The following is a 20968-nucleotide window of genomic DNA, read 5'->3' as shown; positions in this document are numbered from 1 at the left end:
TTTCTGTAGGATTGCCTTGTCCCAGTCACCTCCCCTGGGATATTTTTAAAACCACTTCAAGGATGAAAAATTGGACCGCTGACACATCATAACGGTGATGTAAACCGATGTGTCTACCCACCGTAGTGAGTTTGCCACTGCCGGAACAATATAGATGATCAACTATTCTCTGGCAAAATTCTCTGATGGTTTTGCCTATATAAAAGGCTTTACATCTACAGAGCATCAAATACACTAGCCCCATAATACCGCAGTTAGAGAAGGTTCGTGGGAGAAAATTCTCCCCATTGGGTAAAATGAATCTTCTACCTTCCAAGATCCAGAGACAACAGGGACAGTCACCGCATTTGAGGGTACCGTTGGGTCCTAATTTGGGTGTATTGAAAGGTACATAGTGGCTACTGGTCAAACAGTCTCGTAAAGAACAGGCTCGATGGAACACCATCTCCGGGGCGGGACGTACATCCCGGCCCAGAATATGGTGCTCAGCGAGTAGATGCCAATGGTGTCCAAGAATTGTTCTCAGTTGCTTGTGATGGGAAGAGAATGTGGTAATGAATCTGACAGAGTCACTGGTTGGAGGTTTAGATCGTTTATACAATAGGGAATTTCTAGAACGGGACAAGGACCTATTGAAAGCTTTTCTTAAATTGGTGCTCGAGTACCACCTGAGCAACAAGCACTCACGCAGGGCATTGGCCTGGATCCTAAAGTCGGATTCCAGTGTACAATTCCTCCGTAAGCACAAATATTGCACAAATGGGATACTCCACACCAAAGGATATGGGTGGGAGCTTGATGCATGAAGCAATGTGTTGCCAGCCGTTGGCTTACGGTATAAATCAGTTCCCAATGTACCATCCAGCTGTTTGGCAACACACAGATCCAAAAAAGGAATCCAGTCTTTGTTGAAGTTGAAGGTAAACTTAAGGTTAAACTTGTTGTCATTCAAGCTTTGTATAAATTTCAATAGATTATCTTTAGTCCTTGTCCATACCAGAAAAAGATCATGTAAATACCTAAACCAAAGTAACACATAATCAAGAAACTCAGTGTAACTTTCACCTGTCTGTATAAATCTCTCCCAGCCGCCTAAGTAAAAATTTGCATATGCTGGGGCACAAGATGTCCCCATAGCAACTCCTTGGGTCTGGAGAAACAATTGGTCATTGAACGTAAAGATATTTTTGGTCAAAATAAATTGAAGTAATTGAAGGACAAAACCAGTTAAGGGCCAGGTGGTTCTATCCTGTTCTCTTAGAAAGGATCCAGCCATCCGGACGCCCTGTTCGCGGGGGATACTCAAGTACAAGGCTTCGATATCGATAGCCACAAGCAAGGCGTCTGGAGGGACCTGGATCCCCTCAAGATGCTTCAAAAGGTCCATGGTATCCTGGAAATAAGAAGGAAGGCTACGTACGTGGGGCATTAAAAATGCGTCCACGATTTCACTAGCGTTATCCATGAGGGAGCCTATTCCGGAGACAATAGGTCTTCCCGGAGGCATCTGAACACTTTTGTGGGTTTTGGGGAGGGAATAGAAGGTGGGAGTACAAGGAAATTTGGATGTCCTTGTCAATGAGGCCTGAAAAGAAGGCCTCAGTGCAAAGGACCTGGAGCTCAGGGGCAAAGGTGGACACTTGGGATTGAGAAATAGGCCTATACCAGTTACGGTTATTAAGAATCTTTAGACACATGGATTGATACTGCATATGAGTCATCAAAACAATATTTCCGCCTTTATCTGATTGTTTAATTACAATATCCGAGCATCTTTGTAGGGATTTAAGTGCTCTGACTTGGCCGTTATTTAGATTTGGTGGAATATCCTGCCAGTGTTGATGTTTGAGATCTCTGATGGTGGCCTGTAAAAAGGCCCATATGGCTGGGCAGGTCATGAGGTCTGGGAACCTCCGAGAACGTATTCGGAAGGGTTTAGCTTAGCAGCTTGGTTACGTATCGGTGTGTGATCTTCCGGGTGAGCAGATCTCTTGACTAAAATGTTTGCTGTATAATTATGTTCAATGTTTTATATGTTGTAATTACTGTATATTTTATTGTATTTTCTGTTTTATAGACAGTTCCTCCTGAAGAAGCAGTTTCAATCCGCAAAACTAGTAGAGGATCAATTTGTCTATATCCCACATCAACATTCATCTTTCGTGTGACCCTGTTAGTAGTTGTCTGTGGTTGTATTTTATTTCTTGTTCCCTGTATATTTTTATATGTATTAAAATAATATTTTTCTATTAAGAACTTGTTTGTGTATCAGTACTGAGATAGTCCAGTACAACCTACTTGATGGGTATATAATATATCCATGGCCAGCCACAGCAACTGTCCTTATAGACCCTTCTTGTCCTGTTTCTCTGTTTTGCAGAACAGATATCCCCATTGCTGTTCCTTACCTACAGAAAGCCAGATGTGTAAAAATGTCAGAACTCAATTTTGTACAGCCATCACTCAGATTTAAATCTACTATGGAAAGATGAATCAGATTGGTGATACATAAAGCAGAGAGAGGAACTTACAGCATACTTTTCTGGCAGCAGACCCACTGAGCCCCCAATGGAGGAACTCCTTGTCATCCTGGCTGTAGTGGATTACACGCAACTCAGATTTAGCTAAAATTTGTTTCTTTATCAGCATTTTAACATCAATTTTTGAACCCCCTGGAATTAACTGTTTTTCTCCAATGATTTTGCCATAAAATGTGTCCGATCTTCATCTAAGTCTCAACAATAGACAAATGCAATGTGCTTAAGCTGATAACAACACACAAACAATTCTAATTTCTCATGTCTTTATTGAACATACCCATTAAACATTCACAGTGCTGGAGGAAAAAATAAGTGAACCAATAATTTAATTGCTTCAATAAAAGCTGATTGGAGTCAGTAGTTTGCACACTGGGAGTCATCAGCTGCCTTGATGTGGGTTATACACCACCTATAGGTGAATGGACACTGGCAGATTAATCATACAGGAAGTCCTTCCCTATATAACCCCTCCTACACAGGAAGTACCTCAGTTTTGTAGCAAAGCAATGAATGTCCCAAAAAAGAGGGGCAGGACCTCTAGGTGTCCCATGATGTACTCCAAGAAAAGGATTTTACAGATAAGCTGTAGGAAAAATACAATTTTCTTTATCGTACATCACGGGACACAGAACAGTCATAATAATTACTATGTGGGATGTCCTAAAGCAAAGCCCTTGAGGGGAGGGAGACACGATCACAGAAACTGCCACCCTTAACATACTGTGGCCAAAGCAGTATCCTCCGTGGCGTTGATATCCATCTGGTAAAATCCTGTGAATGTATGAACAAAAGACCATGTAGTGGCCTCAAAAACGGGAGCCACTGACACCTGATGGTGGATGGCCTAAGATGCCCCCTCACACCTGGTAGGGAGCGCTCTCGCCAAAAAAGGGTGGGGACCTTGCCCTTTCAAGCCATAGGCTTGAGTAATTAACTGGCGGATCAAATGAAAAACTGGTTAACTTGGATGCCTCCTGCCCTTCCTGGGCTTTGCTGGCAGCACAAACCAGGATTCCTTACCTGTGCTGACAATTCAAGTAAATCCTACCTCCAGTGTATGCAGTGATCTTACTCCTGTCAACTGAGGATTAGAAAAGAAGGCAAGACACTGTCCTGATTCAAGTAAAAACTAGAGACCACTCTAGGCAATAAAGATGGATGAGGACGTAGCATCACCTTATTATGATGTAAGACCAAGAACGGCTCCTTGCATGAGAGAGCCATCAGTTCTGACACTCCACTTGCTGAGGTGATCGTAACCAAAGAAGCCACCTTCCAAGTCAAGGACTAACAATTGGTTCAAAAGGTGCCAAAAAGCACCAAAAGGGGGCCTCTGCAAAGACAGTCAAGAGAAAATTCAAGTCCCAAGGACACGAGTGGCTTGACAGGCGGAACTGTCTGCATTACGCCCTGTATGAAGAAGTGAGAAACAATGGCCTCTGGGGGGAAAAAAAATGGCTAGGGGTGAATCTGACCCCTAATGTTACTTGAGGCCAATCTTCTTTCCCCTGAAACAGAAGGATGTCCAACAACTTAAGATCTAAGCTAGACCTTATGTCCCCCATTTGGTTTTGGGACCGCTATCGGCTGAGTTGTGTGTTTTTTTTTGTTTGTTTTTTCCAATAATGAGCCCATACCTTCTGCTCCAAGAGTCAAATGCAAGGCAAAAGACTGACAACTCTGGCAGACCCAAAGGCCCAAAAGGGCGTACCTAATCTACCAAGCTTCTGCTGGCTAAAGATGGAGCAAACCACCTCAGAGACTGCCCTAAGATCTTCTGGCCTAAGATACTCTCAAAACACAGCAGCCTCAGATGCCTTCCTCACACAGGTGGGGAAAAGCTTACAGCATCTGGTATACCTGGGCAGTCTCCCATCCACATACTAACCAGACTTGATCCTGCTTAGGCTTCGATCAACAGATATCAGGCATGATCAAGGTGATGCAGCTGCAGTCCATCTGACGAAAAATGAATGCATCAGGAAACACTGCAATGCCAAACACCACAGTGACTCAGATGCACCTGGCACCTGACACCACTGTCCATCGGGAGATGTGGACACTGCCAGATCACTGAACCTGAGAGCGGTGCAGCTGCCTCCCCCGGCTGCCTTCTTTTTTCTGGAACCATTTATATGGTATAACAGATAAAAAATAATGTAGCAACTATATTAGCCAACATAATGCAAGGGTGCAGGCCTAAAACAACGTTGGTTTACCTCCATGCAACCCCTTAGGTATGTAAGTATGCAGGTACCCAGGTATGCCATTTTATGTAGGTACCTAGGTATGCAAATATGCAGGTATACGAGTATTTTTGACGTTAATGTATTTACGTATGCAGTTCAAGGCAAATAAGCACATATGTATGTAGTTCAAGGCAAATGAGCACATATGTATGCAGTTCAAGGCAATTAAGCAAATATGTATGCAGTTTAATGCAACTAAGCACATATGTATACAGTTCAAACTAAGCATATACATACAAATGAAAACATGCCAGCATGCGTTTAAGCAATATGCGTTTATGGAAGCATCAGCTGATGTGAAACATACCTCACAAAAATAAGCTCTCCAAAAGTGGTTGTAAACCTAGTTACACCACTTTTACCTACAGGTAAGCCTATAATGATTCTTACCTGTAGGTACTGGAAATATCTCCTAAACCTGCACGGTTTAAGAGAAATTTACCATATACACTTCCGACTACATCATTGGCACATGTGCGCTAAAGAAAGGGCATGAACGCGCCGTTTCGCCCGGGGCTCCCACGCACATGCGACTCCGGCCGTTCACAGAGCCGGAGTCCACGGCCCCGGAAGGAAGAGGGGTGAAGATGGATGTGGCCACCAGCGGGAACATTGCGGGCTTTGTTTGCAGGTAAGTGCAACATAATGGGCTAGTATGCAATGCATACTAGCCCATTATGCTTTTACTTTGCAGGGGAAAAACAAGGAAGTAAAACCCATCAGGGTTTACTTCCTGTTGAAGGCATACGATCAGGAGTAGTTGATCTGCATAAGGCTGGGAAGGGATACAAGGAAATCTCAAAGTGTTTAGGCATCCAAAAGTCAACTGTTAAACATTCTCCATTTATAGACAATTTGTCTAGTACTGTGGCTACTCTTTCTAGAAGTGGGTGCCCAGCCAAAATGACTCCCAAGGCACAACGCAGAACCTTCAATGAGGTAAACAAAAACCCACAAGTAACAACTACAGACTTGAAGATATCACTGAAAGTGGCAAACATCCTGTTCATGAGTCTACCATACGTAAGCCTTTAAACAGGCAGGGTGTCCATAGCAGAATACTACGGAGTAAGCTGCTCCTCCCCCAAAAATAACATTGCTGCGAGCCTGCAGTTTGCCAAAGGGCACCTTGGCAAACTGCAATGCTACTGGAAAAATATTTTGTGGACTGATGAAACAAATGTTGAATTGTTAGAGAAGAATACTCAGCACTCTGTATGGTGCAAAAAGGGCATAGCTTACCAACCTCAAAACATCATCCCAACTGTGACGTATGGTGGAGGAACATCATGATTGGGCATGCTTCACTGCCTCAGGGCCTGGACCACTTTCCATCATCGAAAGGAAAAGGGCTTCCCACGTTTACCAAAATATCCTACACAATGACGTCGGGGTGTCTGTGCACCAGCTGAAGCTTAGTAGAAATTGGGTAATGTAGCAGGACAATGACCCTAAGCTTCAAAGTAAATCCACCATAGATTAGCTTCTGAAAGAGGAAATGTGCCTTTAGCAGTGGACAAGTCAGAACCTAGACCTTAACTCCATAGAGATGCGGTGAAATGACCTCAAGAGACGGTCACACCGGACATCCTACAATTGTCTGAGCTGAAGCAGTTTTTTAAATAGGAATGGTCAAAAATTGCTCCCGAATGTTGTGCAGGTCTGTTCCAGAGCTTTTAAAAGTGCTTGCTTGAAGTAATTTCTACCCTAGGAGGTTCAACCAGCTATTAACTCCAAGGGTTCAGTTACTTTTTCTTCCAGCTCTGTGAATGTTTAGTGTGTGTGTGTTCAAAAAAAAACACAAGAAATTAGAATTGTTTGTGTGTTATCAGCTTAAGCACATTTTATCTTTGTTTATTGTTCTGACTTAGGCTGGCCATATGTTATACAATTCTCTTGTATAATTTTCCATTAGATTTAACAAAACCATTAAATATGAGGTCAAGCCTAAACGCTTTCAATTTGTATGCGATCAGGCAGGCCCCTGCACTACATAGTTGAAGGTAAATCTAAAGGAAATTGAGTAAGGACATGTTTAATGTATGATCTGTAAGCAAATACTCTGCTGAATTAGAGTGGAATGGGATGAATGTCAGTTTGTGAGACCATGCCTGTTTCAGTTTGTGCCCGCATTTTGACAGTGGACTGTGGCGGATGTGATGACTTTATGGGCTGCCAGATGGAAAAGGATTTGTGTCTGCTTACTTCAGGTTACCTGCAATCCATCATGTTTCTTGAGAACAGGGATGGACACAGAGGTGGGCAGATGTAAACAGACACAAGTCTGTTTACATCCGCCTGTCTACAGAGCTGCATGGAGCATCCAATCAGTTCCACTTGAAAAACTGCCAGGCAGACCTGATTGGAAAGCTCATGTGAAAGGGCCTTACCTTTTTAGAGAGAACGTTCAAAGCTGACATGCTTTGCTCTCTATTTCTGGTATTTGGGGTCACAGACAGAAATAAGGCAAACCTTTTAATTCTTACCCACTCTACCCAAAACAAGAGAAAACTGATCAAAATATGTGTTTGCCTAAAAAAATCGCTTTATAACTGCTCCTGACAATTTAGAAGCATAGCGAGCATGTGTCGCCTCAGGAAATGGGCTGGTCACACTTGTATATATTCTAAAGTGTGAGACCTCTACTTGCAGCTTAAACAGTTTTGTACATATCCCTTTAAGGGTGTGCAGGGCTGCCAACAGTTTGCAAAATTTGATTTGCTCATGGGAAATAGTGCCCATCTCCCATGAACAAATATTATTTATTTACTGGGCATGCACAGTTTGGGTGTCAGACCATTCCTTTTCAGCTGAGCATGGGACATGCATGTGATGTCATGATGCTAGGTGGGCGCTAAGTTTTATTTTCCTGCCATTATTCACTGTTACGTTGTGAAGGAAGGTGGAACCCTTAATACTGCTCTGTCTCCCCCAGTTCTCTCCATACCACACTACCTGCTCTGTTGCCATCAGGAGCAGTCTGACTCTGGGACCAAGGAGCAGGGCAGCCATCAGAAATTACACCGCTTTAGGCCTGGGCCCCCCCGGGCCAATATTAACCAGGGCCCGCACACTGGCCGTCCCACCAAGTCCGCCCACTGGCCATCCCCCCAAGTCCTTCGGTGCACCCACTTTTATTTTAACACTCTTATCCCAATGTATCCCCATACCCACCCTGAATTATCCACATCCTTCTCCAGGAGAGGGATGGATGATTCAGGGCGGGGAGAGGGATGGATGATTCTGGGTGGGGATGAGGATAATGGAGTTCAGTGGCAACTAGTGCTCTATCGGTAGGGGGGGCGGGAGATGGACATGACCCCCCCACCCACCCCCCATTGCTCCAGAATGCCACCACCACCCTACCCTGGCTCTCCTACCCTGTGTTGGAGATAATAGTGCAGGCTCCATGCCCAGGGATGCCAGATGAGGTCGGCAGCAGGTGGGGATCGATGTCAGTGTGGATTGATAAGGTGTCCAAGGTGTCACAAGGGCATTCGGCATGTGCTCCTCTCTTCCGCAGCCACAGGAGGAGCTGACAGCACTCTGCATGGAGGGGACCGAGGATTACTTGGCGGCTGGTGGGTCAGCCTATCTTTCCTATGCTGTGTGTTTCCTCCCTCCCTGGCCAATGGGATCGCTTCTCCCTTTGGCCAATCTGAAAAGGCTGGGAGGAGAATCTATTGTTCCACACCTGGGTGAACTTCACTCTGCGCCCCGAGTCCACCCTATTTTGAAGCCTATTAGAGCCTCTGGCTCTAATCACGTTATTTAAAATCCCCCATTGGAATTCATGCGTTCGGCACACTGCATGTTGATTAGGGGGCTGGACGCCTGGATAGGGGGGTCGGGACCCCTAATGAACGGGCAACCATTGAGAGTTACATTGTGAAAATGGATGAGGGTGATTTTGGGTGGGGATGAGAGTTACATTGTGAAGAGCCTCTCCACAATGTAACTCTCATCCCCACCCAAAATCATTTTCATCCATTTTCACTGGTCCACTATAATCTACAGCACAGCAGAACGCCACTGCACACTGGTGACTTATCCTCCATGCTGCTCTCTGTCTCGCATCTGTAATGCATGCACCTGAGAGGGCTGTGTCCACTCCCACCACTGACGAGACTGCCCACACACCCTCCCCGTGTCCCACCCCGCCCCACCTAATTACAATACTAGTAACCTAGCAGCAGGCTCCGCCTCAACAGTGAAGGAAGCAGAGCGAGTACAGGATCACCTTCGGGGAGGGAGGAACACGGAGAGGAGGAGACAGGCGGTGGCTTCTTATGTATGTGTTATTCTCTATTGCGGGCACAGTGCGGCCAATGGCTGCCTGCTGTGCTAAGTTTCATTCATTAAGCTGCTGTACGGCGGGCTCCTTACAAGTGTGTTGCCTGTACTCACCTGATGACGGCCCTGCCAGAGAGACATCCCATCTGAGCCTAACAGAGCTACAGAGCACTAACTGGGGCTAGGGGCATGTGCAAACTGACAGGGGACAGCCTGGGCTGGGCTGCTAGCTGCTGCTGTGAACAACTTTCAGCCATCACCTAGCTTTATATCAGGGATATGCAGTTAGCGGACCTCCAGCTGTTGCAAAACTACAAGTCCCATCATGCTTGTGGCTGTCAGAGTCTTGCAATGCCTTGTGGGACTTGTAGTTCTGCAACAGCTGGAGGTCCGCTAATTGCATACCCCTGCTTTATATGCAGGCTGTTTACAGTTGTAATGGAGATGGGGCTATTCAGTGTGTGAACATGTATTGATGCAGCTGAAGGCACTTCCCTCAACATCCAGGGCTTATGTTAGTGTGTATAAAATGTACATGACTCATCTGAAATATTGTAAAATATATGCAATTATATTTCTATATATAGGGACAGCTGTGGATGAGTTCGACTGGCACTACAAACCTAACATAACATGCTCTAACACTGCTCTGCACTGCTTTAGCTGACAACCTGCTGAAATCATTTCCCGGGGTGATTTTGGCTAATGGCTTTCAACATGTCCTTTCACAGTACTGGTATGACTCTGTATACCCATTTATGACTTAAATTCAGCTTGCACGCGCACACGTGCGCACACGTGCGCACACGCACACACACACGTGCGCACACACACGCCTAGTCCCTTAATGCCTGTAGCCCTTTTAAGTGGGCTTTAATGCCTGGGAGGCGGCGTGGCTTCTGTATCATGTGACCGCTGTAATTGACTTTCACAGTGGTCACATGACGTGGAGCTTATGCTGTTAGCACATAAGAAGCCTTTCTTTTCTTTTTTGTTCCCCTCCCACTGACTCTACCGACACTGGAATTATTATCCTCCACCACTGTAGGTCCCATATTTTGTTGCAACATACTATGTGCGCCACTTAAAGTAAACCAGGAGGGTTTACTCCTCCTGTAATTGACTTTCACATCGTTTTCAGCCAAGGAAGATGCCATCTTGGCCTCTGATCTCCAATTGCCTGTGATCAGTTATGACACCAGCCATTGGATGGTTTGACAGTTTGGTTGAGAGCACAACTAATGTGAGCGTTAACATTCTCGGCATTCTGGGAAAGTAGCTATTTTTTGAAATTGTTAAATCAATGGATTTACTTCCGCTTTAATATCCCCAATTAGGCACAGCAGGCTCCGAGTGCTCTAGTAGTTGTATACGGATTCCAAATCTCAAGCTCACTAACTTTACTTTTGTTACAGGCATTGTTTAATCACTATAGTGTATGGTGCTGTACCCCCCCCCCAAAAAAAAAAAAAGTTGTATACTAAACTTCAGTTTTAAGGTGTGTCTTTATTTAAATCTTTGGAGACATGATTTTTTTCCATATGCTCTTATATGTACTGTAATATCACAAGAAAATGCTGTAATGTGGTCTGGGGTTTAAGATTATTATAATTTTTTTGTCATTTTTATTTTTTTTGTAAATTATAAAGTGTTGTTCTCTTCACATGTCCTAATTTTTCCAGGCCAGGTCATGTTATAATGGATGGTCAATATGCTTTCTGTACACATACACACCTGTACTGTTTTGTCTTTAGTAAACAATAGGTACAAGCCCTGGAATGCCTTAACCATCGATGAAATGAGGTTGGAGGTTTTACTGGAAAAGGTAGAAATGAATCACAAAGGACAAAGTTCACTAGGCTGAGATCACTGTCCATGTACTGGCTATGGGAAGCTCTTAGTGGTGTCATGTGGGGACACCATAATAAGTCATGGCATCAGGATACACATTTTCAAATATACAGTTATGGGCAACAATAGACAAGCATAAGGAGGTCTATTATCCGGTTCCCTAGGACCTCATGGGGTCACCTAAAACTTTTTTCTATTGTTTATTCCTGATGACCATATTCCACATGATTACCCAGCTGGGCAGGACATAAACATTATTTAAGGAGCACAGGAGTTTGCAATGTGGCCTTGCAGAGCTGAGATCTGAAATTAGTTTAAAAGATACTGTTGGTATGTCCTACATAGTTTTGTGGGGCTTTATCTCTACGATCCAGGAACCTACTGGCAGCTATTATTGTGGGAGAAATAATCAGTTTTAAACTTCCTAACATGGCAGGGACTAAGGTGAGTGGTTGTATGTATTCTGAAAAATATCCTTTGCACTATGGATGAAGAAAAAAAAAAAAAAAAAAATATATATATATATATATATATATATACACACACATATACAGTGGGGACGAAAAGTATTCAGACCCCCTTAATTTTTTTACTCTTTGTTATATTGCAGCCATTTGCTAAAATCATTTAAGTTCATTTTTTTCCTCATTAATGTACACACAGCACCCCATATTGACAGAAAAAAAAACATAATTGTTGACATTTTTGCAGATTTATTAAAAAAGAAAAACTGAAATATCACATGGTCCTAAGTATTCAGACCCTTTGCTGTGACACTCATATATTTAACTCAAGTGCTGTCCATTTCTTCTGATCATCCTTGAGATGGTTCTACACCTTTATTTGAGTCCAGCTGTGTTTGATTATACTGATTGGACTTGATTAGGAAAGCCACACACCTGTCTATATAAGACCTTACAGCTCACAGTGCATGTCAGAGCAAATGAGAATCATGAGGTCAAAGGAGCTGCCTGAAGAGCTCAGAGACAGAATTGTGGCAAGGCACAGATCTGGCCAAGGTTACAAAAAAATTCTGCTCCACTTAAGGTTCCTAAGAGCACAGTGGCCTCCATAATCCTTAAATGGAAGACATTTGGGACGACCAGAACCCTTCCATCTGGCCAAACTGAGCTGTCAGGGGAGAAGAGCCCTGGTGAGAGAGGTAAAGAAGAACCCAAAGATCACTGTGGCTGAGCTCCAGAGATGCAGTCGGGAGATGGGAGAAAGTTGTAGAAAGTCAACCATCACTGCAGCCCTCCACCAGTCGGGGCTTTATGGCAGAGTGGCCCAACAGAAGCCTCTCCTCAGTGCAAGACACATGAAAGCCCGCATGGAGTTTGCTAAAAAAAACACCTGAAGGACTCCAAGATGGTGAGAAATAAGATTCTCTGGTCTGATGAGACCAAGAACTTTTTGGCCTTAATTCTAAGCGGTATGTGTGGAGAAAACCAGGCACTGCTCATCACCTGTCCAATACAGTCCCAACAGTGAAGCATGGTGGTGGCAGCATCATGCTGTGGGGGTGTTTTTCAGCTGCAGGGACAGGACGACTGGTTGCAATCGAGGGAAAGATGAATGCGGCCAAGTACAGGGATATCCTGGACGAAAGGCTTCTCCAGAGTGCTCAGGACCTCAAACTGGGCCGAAGGTTTACCTTCCAACAAGACAATGACCCTAAGCACACAGCTAAAATAATGTAGGATTGGCTTCACAACAACTCCGCGACTGTTCTTAAATGGCCCAGTCAGAGCCCTGACTTAAACCCAATTGAGCATCTCTGGAGGGACCTAAAAATGGCTGTCCACCAACGCTTACCATCCAACCTGACAGAACTGGAGAGGATCCGCAAGGAGGAATGGCAGAGGATCCCCAAATCCAGGTGTGAAAAACTTGTATCTTTCCCAAAAAGACTCATGGCTGTATTAGATCAAAAGGGTGCTTCTACTAAATACTGAGCAAAGGGTCTGAATACTTAGGACCATGTGATATTTCAGCTTTTCTTTTTTAATAAATCTGCAAAAATGTCAACAATTCTGTGTTTTTCTGTCAATATGGGGTGCTGTGTGTACATTAATGAGGAAAACAATGAACTTAAATGATTTTAGCAAATGGCTGCAATATAACAAAGAGTGAAAAATGTAAGGGGGTCTGAATACTTACCGTCCCCACTGTGTGTATGTATGTATGTATGTATGTATGTATGTATATACATACATATATATGAGATTCGTATCTCTGAGTAAATAGGCAATTCTTCAAATTTACAATGTTTGTTTCTCATCGTTAATCTTATTTCTCCTTAATGCACCTCTTTAAATCTGGCATTGTTCAAAGCACCAACAGATTTGGACAACTAACTCTGCTCAAGAGCGCTGTAGACCAGAGCTGTCTAACAGAAGAAGGGAATCGGGCTGCTGTGTTATTTGGATATAACATGATGTCTGGCTGCAAACTCCGGTAAATATATTCATTTTTTTTTTTTACTCCATGTCACAGTTTCTGTTTTATTCAACTCCCTTTTTTTTCCTTTCTTTTTTTTTTTTCTGTTTGTGTATTTTACAGCTTAAATAGTTTCAATTATACTATAGCTGCATTTTGCCAGCTTGCAGGAGATATCATTTTGAATGCACTTAAAGGACAGCAGTTTCCAGAGTATGTGGCCCAGTTTGGAAATTCCCAACAGGAGAATGTTTTAGATTGGGTGGCAATCAATACTGTCAACCCTGGACAGCAAGCCAGTACCCAGGTATCCTCTTTGTTTGTTAAAAGTATGCAATTACAACCCATCAAAGTTTGTTTTGTCATTTTTTTTTCTACCATTTAAATCAGTTCAGTAGCAGATTCCTTACTGTTGTGTGGTGAACGAGCATGTTCCTTTTAAAGTGGTTGTAAACCCTTACATTTACCCAGTGAAGTGACAAGCCTCAGGTGATACAGAGAAATTAAACAAATCCTCTTGCATAAATTGTACCTGTTTATCTGCAGTATTCTCTTCTATATATCTGTTCAAAGTGCTGAATTTTAAGGCTTGTCTGAGCTTTTAGAAAGCAGGGGGTGGGGAGCTGAAGGTTCACTCTGCAGAGCTCAGTGCGAGCTAATAGGAGGGAAGGGACATACCTCCCTTCAAATGGCACACAGGAACAGAGCTGAGGCTGTAAATCACAGGCAGTGTGCTGGAGCTCCCTCCCGTCACCTTTTTATCTCTTGGTGTCAGGAAAACTTAGCAGAAGTGACTCATGCAGATATCTGTGGAACGAGACAGCAGGCAAAAATGACACTTGGTGTCCTGGATTGAGACAAGCACACACTATAGAAAGATGGTTTTATCAGAGGTTTACAACCACATTAAAGCGGGGTTCCACCCAAATTTTGAACAATATCTGTATGTATTCTCTTCCTTGCCTAGATGCTGACATGCCGTTTAAAAAAATTTAAATCGCGGTAATTACCTTTTATTTTTCTATTCTTCTTTGCACTTCCTGGTTCTCCTCCCGTGGGAGTAGGCGTGTTTCTAGCCTCTCCCAGACTCCGCACAGTCTCCTGGGAGCTAGTCTCGGGCTTCCCAGGATGCCACTGAGCATGTGCGGGAACGAGCGGTGAATGCTGGGAGCACAGCATTCACCGCATCCAGGAAATAAATGCTTGTGGGCTTCAAATGCCCACAATGAAGATGGAAACCGCCTGCAGTGAATAATATAAGTTATTCTTTCCGACTAAATCTGACACAGGCGGACATATTACACACAATATATGAGTATGTAATGCTGAGAAGAAAAGTTTGTGAATGAACTCAAAAAAAAAAAAAAAACGATAGATAGGTGGACCCCCGCTTTAACTGTATGTAAAGCTTAGCAAAAAATGTCTCTTATTTGCTCCCTTTTATTCATATACATTTGAAATTATTGTTACCTGAATGATAAGTGCAGAAAACTTTTCTATTGATTTTACCTAAAATCTTGGGTTGATAACTTCCTATACTCTCTGACTGTAATCTGTTTGCATTGTTCCTAGCTATCACTGAACCACTTTCTGCCCGCGCTATAGCCGAAAGATGGCTACAGCACGGGCTTCCAGTCCCAGGAGGGTGTCAATAGACGTCCTCCCATGATTGCGCCGCTCGTGTGTCCCCCTGCAGTGCATAGACAGTGTGCTCTGTGAGAACAGGGTAAAGAGCCAATCACAGCAACCCTTTACCACGTGATCAGCTGTCAGCCAATGACAGCTGATCATGGAGATAAACAGAAGCCGGCTGACCACGATAACCGGCTTCTGTTACAGGCACATTGGTCCCACCAGTACTGCCAATCAGTGCCCACTAGTGCCATCTATCATTGCCTCATCATCTGTGTCACCTATCAGTACCTATTAGTGCCCATCAGTGCAGCCTCATCAGTGCACATCAGTGAAGGAGAAAAATTACCGGTTTGCAAAATTTTATAACAAACTATGAAAAATGTGGGTTTTCTTTTTCAAAATTTTCAGTCTTTTTTGTTTAGCAAAAAATAAAAAACCCAGAGGTGATTAAATACTACCAAAAAAAAGCTTTATTTGTGTGAAAAAAATTATACAAATTTTGTTTGGGTACAGTGTTGCATGACCGCACAATTTGTCATTCAAAGTGCGACCGCACTGAAAGCTGAAAATTGGCATGGTCAGGAAGGGAGGTATAAGTGCTCAGTAGTAGTAAGTGGTTAAAAGTACTTCCTTTATAGAAGACAAAAATTGGTAAATAGCGGTTCTGCAAGTATTTTACAACGGTTAAGTGTTTTACCAGGACTGCTGTTCTTTCTTAGGACAGGAATTTGCAGCTTACAGATTGCAAACAAAACAGCTTCTTGGTTAGTTCTGCTTGACTAAAGTTTGTGAAAAGAAAAAGAAACCAATTTTATAAAGTTGTCATGACAGGATGTCATGTCACGTATTGCTTCTTTGTTATGCATGTTTCATTTTTATTGCCAAATTTCCGACTCTCATTGATTGCTTCCTCTTTTTCTCAAAGGCGAGTATGTGTAAAATCCCAGTTTCCTTGGCGTTGGAAGTCAGGTGGACAAAATTTGGTTCTTTAGTAAACGCTCAAGCACAGATTGTGAATGTGACCGAAACAATCTCCTACGCATTTATTCCTGTAAGTGTTTTTTTTTTTTTTAAATATCCATTTAATTTAATTTACATATTTCTATGTGGAATATACCTAAAGGGTTATACTGTCAGATGTATGGCACATGGTAGGATTACAAAATGCAGCCATGATGCATTCTGCAATCTTTACACCAAATGTATACCAGTATTCTCAATCAGCAATTACCTTTTATCCAACTGACCCGCACTTCTTTAGATCAGCAAAGTACTGATACTTTACTGATATAGTGACTTAAAGTGATATTAAAGCTTCCTTTATTTTTAATAAAATAAACATGTCAATGGTTTTGCACAGAGCAACCCCGATCCTCCTCTTCTCAGGTCTCCCGCTGGCATCTCCTCACTGAGTTGATATTATATATGAACCAATCAATATCATAAGAACAGTCATGCATTGGTTTGTTCCAGTCGAACTCTTTCCCCCAACCCGTGGGGGAGCACAGAGATCCAACAAAGGGTACAGGTGGACCTGATCGAAATATATATAAATGGGGACATGTAAATACCCCATCTCACTCACTCAAATTTAAATTATAATCAGGTAAACCCATATAGAGACTTACTTAGAAACAAAAGTCCCAAAAAAAAGGGTACGAGTCAAACCCCCAGGAAGAAATATAAGGAATTGAGTTGATAGCCCGCAGCACTGGGACATTTCCAAATAGGATGGAACAAAGCTTGGAAATGTTCCAATAAATCAAAAAAAAAATACATAAAATGAGTCCCTAAAGTGATATTAAAGTAGCCTTTTAAAAATAAATATGTTATACTTCCCTGCTCTGTGCAGTGGGTTTGCACACAGCCGCCCTGATCCTCTTCTTCTTGGGTCCTCTGCCGCACTTCTGGCTCCTCCGCTTTTCGTAGTGCCCCCAAGCCCTGCTCTGTGTGTCCACAAGACACACAGAATGGGGCTAGGCCCTTTCCCTGCTCCCTCCTCACTGGCTGTGATTGAAAGCAGTGGGAGCCAGTGGCTCCTGATGCTGTCCCTCAGACAATGAGGAGGCAGAGACCTGAGAGAGCAGCTGCTTTCGTGCACATTGCTGGATTGTGATTGGGCTCGGGTAAGTATTGTGGAGGGCTGTGGGGGAAGCTGCATACTGAAGGTTTTTTATCTTCATGCACAGAATGCATGAAGGTAAAAAACCTTCAGCCTTTAGAGAAAATTTAATCAAGTAATAAGTTAAACAAATGGTAGTTTTAGCCACTGACTTGCAGGTATCTGGCCCAATCCCTTAGCCTGGCTTTTTGACTGTATTGTAGCTGGACCCCACTGAACATAATGATTTGGGGATGGGGGTGAGGTACTTTGCAGGTAAAGACCTGCTGGAATTTCCTTTGCGCTTGCCTTGTCTCTGGAGACTCACTTTGTTAGTAGGCTGTTCAGACAAGGTAAACACACAAATCATATTTTTTAAAGCCCATTTCGGGGTAGCAGTTAAAATAAATGTTCCACCTCTTAACCCCTGCTGAAGGTCCCCCTTTTCTCTTCTTTCCTTACCTTGTCCTAGCTTTGTTTCCTTTCCCTGCTTAGCCCCTATGGCAGCCTTACTCAATCATTTTACCCCTGAGGAACCCCTAAAATAGTTTTCAGATCTCAGAACCCTTACTAAAATAAATTAATCTGGGGAAAATGGAAACCTTTTTTTTTTTTTCATTGGTTGTCAGTAGGAATTTATAAAACCCTTACAGTTATGGTTGAAAAGCCACCCTTACAGATGGCTAAAAAGATAATTGGTGTCTTGTTGCTGGCTTTGCCAAGTGGCATTGGTCTTACAACTATGCAGACACCATCCAATGGGAAGTCAATCCAGCCATGGCTCAAGGAACTCCTAGCAGCCTCTCGAGGAACCCTAGTTGAAAATACATGCCCTATGATGTTATCAGACGGACTCAAATGATCCTTCAGCTGCTGAAGCCAAGAATGTGCACGGGTGATGATGGGAATATATGCTGCAGATGGCGTGGAGTTATTCATTGTAGGGTGAGAAGGGTTTGAATGCACTGCACCACTATGAATGACATCAGCACTCCCTCTCTAGACCTGCAGATGGGGAAGTAAGGAGAACGGGTCACCCTACTCATAGAAAGCTGGCGGTGGGTGTTTTATTGTATCCAGAGTACAGCTATAACTGACAAATAAATAACAGCCTGATTGTTCAATCCTCTGATTGTATGCCATAATTGGAGTTAATATTTTTGCTTAGCTAATTTGTTATTTAAAATAACCTCTTGAAAATGTTGATCTCCCAGCAGCGTCAGTGAATTAGTTGGAATCAGATCTAGATATGCAATGTTCTTTGTTTCTAGAATAACTTGGGAAGTGACAGGACTGTGCAGATCTCTACTGCTGTGACCTTCCTTGATGTGTCTCAAGCTGCAAGCCCTGGTTACAAAGCTCAGCCGACCATTGATGCCAAGTTGCCCTTTGATTTCTTCTTCCCCTTTGCATAAAAACTAGCAGGTAACTCATTAGTCTGTTATTTATTTCTGCCTTTACAAACCTTGTGATCCATTAATGATAAGACAGTATGATGCATAACCATTACAGCAAGCCTGCTGCAATCATGATAAACTGACATTTTTAAAGATGAATTTATTTGCATAGTAAAATCTTGAGAAGCGGAACTGTCATTTTGTTAACATAATTCAGTAGTGAAGATCGAGAGAGTGATTAGGAAAATATTTTCTTTAATCTGGGAAGTTTATTTTAATGATAACATGGTATGAAATGGAATGGAATACCCCCTTTATTTTTAAACAATAAAAGGGTATCAGGGATTTGGATGAAGTGAAAAATGGTTAGAACAACCATTTGGCTTTTGCTGCTGTCCAGGGCCCTGTTGGAAGGATTTATCCTCACTGCCCTGCTGATAACAGCTTCACCAGACAGAAGGGGTGGGCAAATCTGCAACACGTACGAAATTAAAATCCAAGAAGATTTCTAGGCTTCCCCTATTCTACTAAAGAAAAGCATTCTTTTTTCTGACTGTGATGATGATTTCTTTTCACTTCCTGGTCTGGTAAAATGTTGTCAGCAGGACAGGAAATGAGGATAAATCTTTCTAACACTCTAAGCCTTTCCCACTCTACCCAAAACTAAGGAAAAATGCTTTGGCTGGGCATTCACATTAACAAAATAAAGTTATTATTAAAAAGACATTTCAGGGACTTATTTATTGATACTTTGGGATCTAGCCTTGAGCTTTAAGGGGTTGTAAACCCTCAAGGTTTTTCACCTTAATGCATTCTATGCATTAAGGTAGGTGAAAAACCTTTTGTAGTGCAGCAGCCCCCCAGACCCAACCCCCCCCCCCCCAAATCAAGTGACGCTGGAGCTGGGGGGGGGGGGGGGAAGGGACCGAGTCCTGCTACCTGTTTGAATGGACGCAGCAGCAGGACTTGGAAAGCGCTTCTCCGTGGTGGCACTCAAGAAGAGGAGGAGCCAGGAGCACTGCGGAGGGACCCCAGAAGAGGAGGATCGGGGTCACTCTGCAAACCCCCTGCACAGAGGAGGCAAGTATGACATGTTTGTTATTAAAAACAAACAAAAAAAACAAACCTTTACAACCCCTTTAACTGCAGTTAGAGTTGAGTTCCAGGTTTAATGACCATTTTAACTAGTTTAGTTTATTTGGGCCAAGCTGGCCCAAAATAGCTATCTTCAGCACTATCTGTTTAACTATAGAAGGGTTCAAGAAAGATTTGGATAAATCTTTGAGTAAAGTAGAAAACATCTTTAGCAGATCTGTGTAGTTCTTGATTAAAAACTTATACTAGTGAGAGAAATATGGAAGCGCCCACTGCTAAACTCTGTCTGAAAATACCATTTGTCTGGACGTCATGGTGGTCCAATAGTATCAGTCCTTGTCTTTGGAAAGACCATGAGCAATGACAGGCTCATTTTAGGTCTCCATTTAGGGATTATTGAACATAGACCAATGTTAGTTTAATGTCACAGATTTTGCTGTGTCTTATCAGGCTTGTTTCATATATATGCGTATCGGATGCGATTTGAACCACGCCCAATTTACATGACATGTGAACCAGACCGGCTTTTAATGGAACTGGTTCACTTATATGTGGTCTGGTTACGTTGCAAATTAAAAAAGGGTCTTGTGCATTTTTCAGTCTGATTCAGGTGCGATTTGTGTCAAATTCGCACCTGAATCGCTGAATGCAAACTGGCCCCCACATATATGTAAACCCAGGGAGTTGCTCAGATGTAGTCCAAGTATGATAGACCATGATGCTTCAGAGCTTATTCAGTGATTGTAAAGAAGGGATGTAATTTGCATGCCTTCAAAAAATGTCTGATGGGTAGACTGAAATAAATATGTTGCAACATGCTATAACATTGTAGCTGGATGAAAAAGGAGTGTCTGCTTTTGTTTGAGTTGTATTGCAACACTGTTTCATTCCCCAGTAGCCACACAAGTTACTTTTCAACATTCATGGTGGCTGCACTGAGATGAACCTGTAACCAAGAGGATGGTCTTGCCGCTGCCATGAAGTCAATATATAAATAATTTATATTCCTGCTTGTATATAAATGTTTGGCTTTAGCTGTATTGTGGATTTAACAAGAGTAGGCAGACCCTAGAACAGGGATATGCAATTAGCGGACCTCCAGCTGTTGCAGAACTACAACTCCCATGAGGCATAGCAAGACTGACAGCCACAAGCATGACACCCAGAGGCAGAGGCATGATGGGACTTGTAGTTTTGCAACAGCTAGAGGTCCGCTAATTGCATATCCCTGCCCTAGAATATTATTGAATACTTTCAGCTAGGAGATAGCTAAATCTTCTTTTCCTCACAAAGCTAATGTAGTCACAGGTTTATATTGTGCTTTGCTATTATACCATTTTTTGTGGTCAGTAATTTATGAGTATATAG

General features: G+C 42.8%; 1 protein-coding gene across 3 annotated transcripts in view; it reads left to right on the top strand.

Moving 5' to 3' along the window:
• Positions 1–20968, top strand: part of TCTN1 (tectonic family member 1) — a 172400-nt gene that overhangs the window by 137287 nt on the left and 14145 nt on the right. For all 3 annotated transcript variants that reach the window (XM_073626319.1, XM_073626311.1, XM_073626327.1), the window contains exons 11-14: positions 13252–13390; positions 13496–13679; positions 15933–16058; positions 18380–18533. In XM_073626319.1, coding sequence (XP_073482420.1) covers positions 13252–13390; positions 13496–13679; positions 15933–16058; positions 18380–18523 — 593 coding nt within the window. In that variant the 3' untranslated portion in view covers positions 18524–18533. The remainder of the gene's footprint in view (positions 1–13251; positions 13391–13495; positions 13680–15932; positions 16059–18379; positions 18534–20968) is intronic.

The sequence above is a fragment of the Aquarana catesbeiana genome, linkage group LG01, assembly GCF_042186555.1.
Source record: "Aquarana catesbeiana isolate 2022-GZ linkage group LG01, ASM4218655v1, whole genome shotgun sequence".
In the NCBI taxonomy this organism is placed as follows: Eukaryota; Metazoa; Chordata; class Amphibia; order Anura; family Ranidae; genus Aquarana; species Aquarana catesbeiana.
The sequence above is the reverse complement of the archived record's forward strand: the minus strand, read 5'-3'. Positions and strand labels throughout refer to the sequence as shown.